The sequence below is a fragment of the Coptis chinensis genome, chromosome 1, assembly GCF_015680905.1.
Source record: "Coptis chinensis isolate HL-2020 chromosome 1, ASM1568090v1, whole genome shotgun sequence".
In the NCBI taxonomy this organism is placed as follows: domain Eukaryota; kingdom Viridiplantae; phylum Streptophyta; class Magnoliopsida; order Ranunculales; family Ranunculaceae; genus Coptis; species Coptis chinensis.
Window position 1 is genome coordinate 66,761,295 of NC_141456.1, and position 9,136 is coordinate 66,770,430.

At 34.9% G+C, this 9,136-nt stretch overlaps 1 protein-coding gene across 1 annotated transcript; it reads left to right on the top strand.

Annotated features, from left to right (window-relative positions):
* Positions 1 to 7,027: 7,027 nt before the first annotated feature.
* LOC147525022 (uncharacterized) lies at positions 7,028 to 8,190 on the top strand. Its single transcript, XM_086564332.1, has 5 exons — positions 7,028 to 7,118; positions 7,214 to 7,280; positions 7,429 to 7,611; positions 7,722 to 7,789; positions 8,046 to 8,190. The coding sequence occupies exons 1-5, from the start codon at positions 7,042 to 7,044 to the stop codon at positions 8,176 to 8,178; spliced, it is 528 nt and encodes a 175-aa protein (XP_086420458.1). The 5' UTR covers positions 7,028 to 7,041; the 3' UTR covers positions 8,179 to 8,190.
* Positions 8,191 to 9,136: the final 946 nt, after the last annotated feature.

Consider the following 9,136-nt stretch of genomic DNA (forward strand, 5'->3'; position numbering starts at 1 on the left):
CTAAACAAATGAAGAACAAGATTGCTTAAAACATTATAGGTTAGATAATTGTGAAGTTAATGATAGATGGTTGGTTGTTGAATGAATCTAACAACAATCAAGTTGGTTTAACACAGAAACCACAACCTGTTAAAGCAAGTCGAGCATTAAGACTAAAACGCGTCTTAGAACCATAAAGTACTTCAAAATAAAAATATAGATAAGACCAGGACCCCCCCTCCTCCTCCCTCCTCCTCCTCCTGTTATACATTCTCCTATATTTTGCTTAACAAGGAACTATTTCTACCACTTAGTGTTTGTAGCATGGGGCTTTAGTATTGAGAGAATTCAGACTAGCATGCATGCGACTAATGACTGTCTGTTCATTTTTTTTTTTTTTTTTTAATAATTTTGTTCAGAGTCCACTTCCACTGAGAAGTTTGTTTATTTCATTTCCCTAGTATCCAAAATTTGAAGATGTGCAAGGTAGCCTGTATTTTACTTTTATAACAAGCATCAAATGGGTATAAAGGAGGTTTGAAGAATTCTCTTACCTCGAGGTCATAGCACCATCTCCAATCATAACCATCTTCTTGAGCCTGCAAACCATAGCTTTCACATCACTACAATAAAATAACAAACAGTGGACTGATATTTAGTCTACTTCACAAAGTCTTTATCGGCCTTCCGTTTACGACAATAAATCGGGAATGACAATAAATCTCGTCTCTATTTTGGGATGACAATAGAATAAACTTTAATTCTAACAAAACAACTAAACCATACAAAAAACATCAAATCTTTATAACAAGTTAATTGAAAAGCTCACCAGCTCAAGACTGTGCTGCTACTGCAGCTTTCCACAACTCTTTTATAAATGTGCTGTGATTCTTGGCCCTACTGCAAGCTTCTTTCATACTTCTGAATCCGGTGTTAGTAGCGAAACTTGAGGCTGCCATGTTTCATTAGCTAAAGTAATAGTCCCTCCACAAATCTGTATGCAGGTCATCACCAATCTTCCATTGAGTTCTGCTCTGAGCCTCAGTTTCAAGGATTCACAGTAGGAATAGCTTCGTTTCTGTGTCAAGCATAACAAATCGTGGACCTTATGGCTGCACAGAGAGAAGTGTATTTTTTATTAGAATAGCCTAGTCTGTATGGCTGTACTTAAGAGATGAAAAAAACATGTCTATCACTCAAATATACTAGTTAAGGAATCGATGAACTTTGTTACTGCAGACATGAATATCATTACTGCATGGAGTGTTAACACTAGGCTGAGAAGAGCTGCAAGAATAAGAGAGAGTAAGTGGTATCTACCAGATCCTCAGATTATCAAATTTAATTATGATGGTGCTTCAAGAGGAAACCCAGGACTAGCAGGTTTAGGTAGTGTGTTTCACAATTCAGAGAATTCAGAGAACCGGACTTTACTCGCAATGGAAAACGACACTAGCCTACTAACTATCAGGAGGAGTGTCCATTCATGGACAAGAGTAAGAACGAGTCTTCTTTGAGAAAATTTTTGTATAACGGAAGGCCCCATGGATAAATAAATGGGAGGCCCCTATAGTACTTAGGTTTGGCAAGCCCATGAGGAGGATACACTATCCTACCTTTTGGTAACAAACTATGTAAACTCTACCTTCATTTATTTTTTAATACAAATCTCCCTCGCTTACCTAGCTGAAAATAAAAGGAATCTGGAAATTCTACAACCAAATCCACCCATAACCTGAAAATAAACAAACACCACCCATTGCATAATATAGAATACACAAAAGAACAGATTTTATAAGCAATTACAAAGAAATCGTCAACTGCAATACATGTTCATTCTTTTGCACACAACAACACAGTTCCTAACACCAAACAAAAAAATCCACCACCCAATCCTTCCAAAGCTCGATATTAAAAAATATACCATCCTGTCCATCTATAAAATCACAGTAGAGTTACAATTTTAACATCAAACACCAAAAAAGATTCAAAAAAATTCTAAAAACAATAGAAACCCACCTTGACCAAACCAACAAATGCTCTTCAAAAAGCCATCAAAATTTTTGAAGCGTAATTGTTGTGGTGGTAACTGGAGGATCTGAATTTTCAAGGTGGTTTCTTCTTTTCTTTTTGTTCTATAATTCTACATAGTCTTGTTGTCGGTTGTTTTGGTCAAAATCAGGTCAATTTAATTTGATGTTGCATGCTTTAAAGCACAACCAACAAAGACATGACTCGTGAGATGATCCCCCGGCCCAATAGTAATGAAAACTCAAACTCAACCATCTTATAGTTCCTCTCGTCAAGAGGCCAATTAGTTTCTCGACACATAAGAAACTAATAAATATGTTCACATAAATAATAACTTTACAAACTAATACCTAAAAATCCACAACACAATTAAACATGCTACATAATCAGAAAATTTCTCATCAACCACCCTGAACAAAAACAGACGTATATTTCTCAATATAGCTTGGAAAGAGACAAATCCAATTGGGTTTGAAACTAGACTCACAGAACTACAACTTACCTTCAGACCTTGAAAGCTAAATTTTATTCAGAAAATCACAGACGTTGACAGAACTTGCTGAACTGTCAGCACAAGAACTAATTCATCACTCTGAAGTAAAACAGTCATAACTATCACTATATAACTTAGAATGGAACAAACCAAAATGGATATAAAACTGCACTCGAAAGTCTACAGCTTCTGTTCAGACCAATCAAGCAAATTCCACATAAATATTTTAAGGAAGCTGACTAAACATAGAACATGAGCTGGAAAATCCTAGTTAACATAGCTGTGCTAAAACAGTTGTATCTTTTACTATATATATTGGATTGAAACAAATCCAATTGGATATCAAAGTTAAGTAAGAATTCTACAACTTCTATTTGAACCTCAAAACCTAGTTCCTACACATAAATCCACACAAGTAAGCACAATAGACCACAAAAAGGAAAGACAAACAAAACTAAGTTATCCTATTTGTCATAATTTCAAACTCTACAAACCCAAGTTTCTAACTTTTAGAAACATATCAACCCCAAATCAATTTTAGCAGAGAAAACATGAGAATCAACTCACCTGAATCAAGTCTAATTGAAATCAATTTCAAATATGCCAATAATCAACTTGACTTTCTTTTCTTCTTCAATTAAAACTTTAGCAATACAACTCCCTTGATGTTTGAATTCCACCTTGGTACTAATTACATAAAGAAGAAGAAGAAACCATCAATGAAAAGCGCCCCCTAAATCTTTAGCTATTCAATGGGATAAAGTAAAAAAACTAGTTTGTTTTAAGATGCATCAACCCATAAAGATATCACCTGATCTTCTTATAATCCCACAATACCCTGCTCAAATAGCACAACTTAAGTGAAGCTTCATTAGATATCGAAGTGTCTGATTTACAAACTTGATAATATAAAAACTTCAAGAATCAACAATTAGACTAAGCAAACACCTTGATGATATACAAATAGTTGCAAAGATTCTGTAAGTCAATAAATTTAATGACAACAACAGTTACACAAGAAGGCTTTGACCAAATAAAAAATCCAACCTGTCTAAGAAGCATGATGAGCTGCTACAATGAGCATCCTTGTCACACTAGCAATAGAAGAAAACTGAGCACAACATCAAATAAGCCTACAACTTAAGGACTTCTATTTACACAACTTAAGTAACCAGCAACAAAGGTGCATCATAGGGGAGAAGCCAAAGCCTGAGAAAGAATAGAGCACCCCCACCCCCACAAGATACAAGGCCTAAGCCTGGGGCACCACTACAAACTCACAGACAACACTTTCAACCCGAAAACCCATTGCTACATGACTACGGTGTTCCTGTTTCTTTTCTGAAACCCAACAGTTCACCCCCCATCTTCAACTACCACATCCACTATATTGCAGTATCTTTTAAAAAATTCACTCAACAGAAGAATCAAGACATAACAGGGTATTTTCACAGACAAATTAACTAAGATGACTAATATCATATAAGAAAAATATAATATATATTAGTATAAAAGATTAAAGACTTAAAGCCTATTCATAACTACTCTATATACCAAACAATAGTGAACATCCATGTCACGAGGAAAAAAACCATCGGTAATGCTCTTTCTATTTTCCAATATATAAAAATACAAAAAAATTCCACACAACAATAAAAACAATACGTAGAATAGAATGAATTTACGAGTATACAAAATTTCCCACGGCAAAAATATATGCATCAACAAGTATATTTATATGCAAACAATTTAAGAGAAGAACAAAGTAGAAATACACTAAAAAAAACTTACTTTTCGATCTCTACGAAAACCTAGCTTGTAGTACGAATCGAACTGAAATAAAAATCCCTTTTCGAACTAGTTTAAGCACGTGTCAATCAACCCCAATCAAAGTGAAGACTGTAAGATGAACTAGGAAGTGAGGGTGCGATGGGAACTTCCATTTTTAACTATTTCGGTAAGTATGTTGACAGTTCTATTTTTTGTTAAGTTATTAATTTTGGTTTTCTTTTTTTTTTGTTAAATTTTCGACGGTTCAGCAAACGCCATTGAATCCATAATAATAATAAAACAAGAAGAATGAAAAAAGGGAAGAAATTTACCTCGATTTGAATAAGGAACTTTGATTTGAGTGAACTCTGGCAAAAGAAATTTACCCATTTCAGTTTAACAAACAAATATCGGACGAAAAAACTCGAACTTGAAGCTTTAAAGCATTGACTAAATATTATGGTTTGGGGGAAGAAAGAGAGAGCTTACAATTTCACAGTAGAGGTCTTGATTCAGTGACAAAACCCACGGCTTGTTAGAACTTAGCAGTCACCCTTTTTTTTTATCTCTTCTGTTTCCACTAGGGTTTCTAACTGGGTATAATGAGCGCGAGAATGAAAAACTGCCCCGCGACGAGTTCTTGAAAATTCGAGCACTACTGCTACCGTCGTGAATGCACTACACTAAAGCTCGTCCTTTATTTTACCTTAATGCCAATATACGACGAGCTTAGGCCATATAGGACGGTTCTTGCAATCCTACATTAAGGACGGTCAACACAGTCCTAACAAGGTGTCGTTATTAAGCAATTCTGGTGTAGTATATTAGGATATTAGTCATTCTATTGGAGTAAGTAGGCATATTAGAGTAGGCAATTTGACCTATGTTTTTCTTCCCCTCAATGTCATGTGGGGAATTAGGAATCCGTTTGTTCCAAATGAGTTGTGTCTGTTAGTTAACATATTATTTCGTATCTTACAGTGTATCTTATGCACTGATGCATGTTTCTTTTCACACTTTAGGTTTTTCACTTTTTTTAACTTTGTGCATCTTATGCACTAATGCAGGTTTTCTCAATTTTTATTTGTTTTTGTGTTAGTATCTTTTTATGTTTAATGTTTTCTACATCCACTGGTCGATCTGTTTCATCATAGTTTAAGACACGGGGCATATCCTGTGGTGAGGATGATGATACGATTGATAATGTAAACTTGAGTTAAGTGAATGGTGGGAAGTTATGTATGTGATTCCTATAGAATGAACAACCCTAATATAGAATGCACAACCCTAATAATAAGCTTGCGCTATACTGCCAAGTGCCAACTATCTCAGTTTCTTTTCATTCATGTCCTTAGCAACAACGAAAAAATCCTTCCTTGACTTGCTTGCAAGACTTGCAAGCATAAGTTCCATTCAGTGGTTCTCAACTTCTCACAAATCAACGTGTCCCCTGTGCCAAAGTCCATTTTAGTAGCACCCTGGTACAAGTTCCATTCAGCTTGCCTCATAGTGGATTTCAACTTTTCACAAACAGCGTGCCCCCTATGTTAGAGGCCTTTTTTATCATTCAGTAGCAGTGAATCCCATATCAGGGGTTGAAGTATCTTTCTCCCAATTACACTTGGTGCAAATTCTAAAAATGTTGTATCATGTAACTTTGAATATAAATGTATCATAAAATTGATTCCGCCGTGAAAAATCGGTTCATTGTTAAAATGTTGTTTGAATGGTATTTTATGATACAAGCATTTATTGTTAAAATCTACATTAGTTAAAGCAACAATGAAACAATATTGTTAGAGTTTTGTGTTGTATTATGGGCTATGAATGAACATGGGTCATGGGGAGCAATTTGGACTGCTTTCGAGTTTTTATGTCTTTCTTAACTTCTTCATACCATTCTATTTACGTCGAATTTAATCTTTCGAATAATTTGCATTTAATTATATAACTGTATCTCGATGCTTTTTAATTAGGTATCCAACAATTTACTACTTTGACTCTTCGCCGTGCTCTTTGATTAGATCTCCGTTTTGATTATTTAACTTTGCATGTTTCCAAATATTTGCTAATTGATACTTCCTAGGCAATCATGGTTAAAGAGCGTATGGAAGAGAGAGGAAGAGATTCGTTAGTTCACCCAGTCAATTCCATAGCACGTCATCTTATTGAACCTCCCAATCTGGTATATGTGCCTCCACATTGAAGAAATGTTGTGCCTCCTAATCTATATGTGCATCCTAATCGAAAATCAACTGCGACTCCCAATATTTTATTTGTTGTGCCTCTTAATTGAATATCTAATGCGGCTCCTAATAGGTTATCTATTGAATATCTAATGCGGCTCATTCTGATATGTATTGAATTAATGAATGTGTAAGAGTATGTGTAATGAGTTGGTTTGTGAGAAATAAAATGCATAGAATTGCAATAATTAAGCTCACTTGAGTATGAGAATGAAATGATTATGAAGTATAAAACTGTTGAAAATTGTTATATCATCGATTCTATGCTACCATAGAGATGGTCCCTTGGGGTGTTGTTCAAAAGCAATGCGTCTAGAGTGCTGACTGGCACGGGCATTCACTAGTATATATATAATATAGGCAGGCTATGCACAAGTTTTTGAATGCATAAGTTTCATGGGGGGTTAAGTAAAAAAACCCCTTTGTTTTCTTTAATGCTTAACTTTTATGAAAGTTTAATTGCATGGTTATATTTTAACATCTATTATTTGTTTGTTGTTTATTTTCTTTTTTCCAGTTTTTATGAGACCCTTTTGTAAAGATTTTCTGAAATTCTGTTTTGAGAAGTTTGATGTTGGTATTTGGTCTTCAAGAATGAGGTGAGTTTCTATTAACTTTGAACAGTTATATATCCTCTTATGTCTCCCCAGTAGTGATACTAACTGGGGAAATTATTGTTTTCCTTCATTTGTAGCCATAATATGGTTGGTGTGGTGGATACTGTTCTTGGAGATTTAAAAAAACAGCTCCTGTTTTCTTGGGTAAGTGATTAGATCCTCTAATAAAATAATAAATACTTTTGTGTTAAAAACTAATTAAACACTTCTAGTCACTCTCCTTGTGATTTTACTTTGTATTTATTGATTTTATTCAAATAACTGTATATCGTGCTGTATGGATTTTGCGTAGGACCAATCTTATTGCACTGATACAGGACTGACTCCTAGTCAGATAGGGTTGATGACTCCTAAGAACAAAACGAAGCCCTTATTTCTAATGGAACTGAAGAAAATTTGGAACAAGTATGAAGAGTATAATGAATCGAATACACTGTTGTTGGATGACACCCCTTACAAGTCCCTACTAAATCCTGTGAGTGTGTGAATTGATTTTTTTTTTTCATTTTTAATATTGTTGGACTAGCAGTCATACTTTATAATCCTAATTCTGTTTCTTTTGTGTTCTTTTTATTTTCATTTTAGCCTCACACTGCGATATTCCCTGAGCCATACATTTATCAACTTCAGAATGATTGTGCCCTCGCCCCTAGGTAAACTTTCATCAGTTATGTTCTCGTGAAAAGAAGGAATTCCAGTAGTTTTTTCTTTGTTGTTTTCTAGCAGTAAAGCCGTTAAGCTATTGCCATATTTATAAGGTTCTTATATGCATTCGAGGTCAAGCAAAAAGTATTCTTTTGAGCTAAATTATCTTTAATCTACCGTACTGACCAAGCATAAATTAGGCATTCACACATCTTGGCATGCCATGGATGCAACCTAATTCTCGTATCTTGTTGAGCATGACAGGTCTGCTATCAGACTTTATTTGGAAGGCGTTGCTATGGCTGAAAATGTTCCAAATTATGTTGGGCAGCACCCATTTGGACGAACTCCTATGACTCTGTCTCGTGAAATATGCAACAAGCTGATTCGCAAGTAGACAAGTAGTGAGGGTTCATGTCACAGCCCGAATTTCTAAACAATAACAAAGTGAATATTTGAAATATAATTATCTCAAACATCACTAGGTTCACTTGTTTAAAAACCCAGACTATGACGGAGAATACTACACATACAAACCCTAATATCCATGTCATAAAAGAAACAACTTAAATAACAATAATCCCAACAATTATCCGCAATCTCTTTATTAAGATAACATCCTTCCAAATAAAACATCAAAACAAACTCTCCAAATAAAATTCATCATTACCATGTCCTTATGCCATGAAAAAAAAGTAAACTACGTTATTACATTCTTCCAACTAAGAAAATCAAACCTAAAAGAAAACTAACGGACCGCTCGGGCCGCGAATCCCAATCACGCCCAGCGGTTCCATTTGCCTTCCACCTATGTTCCCAAGAACACACCCGTTGTTGCCAAAACAAAGCAAACATGGGTCAACAAATTGAATTTGCTTGGTATAAGTAGACTAAACACATATAAACATTTTAAACTTTTCTTATCCAACTAACACTTTAAATTCTATCATAACCTAATCATTCTCGACTTGGAAGACAAGTAGTTCCATCATCTCAAACGGCATAGTTTCTTCCCAAGCAAAAAACCGAAATTTATTAACTTCCATCTCATTAACTCATTCTAATAACTCGTTTTAATATCTACATAATTGAATTACAACTTACCGATATCCGCTTCTTTGTATAAAGGGTAGGACCCGGCGTCCTGCACAAAATATTATTAAGTCCTACCCTCCCCGCGCAAAGAAAGTTAGAACTTGTATATATTACATATGTAAATATTCTATATGCATTCAAAAGTAAGCCCAACACACTCTCACATAATCAAATCAATTTCTCTTATAAATTAATCAATTACTTTTCTTATACACCCACCCTTTAGTACCTACTCCACGATTTGCACTCCACACATGTGC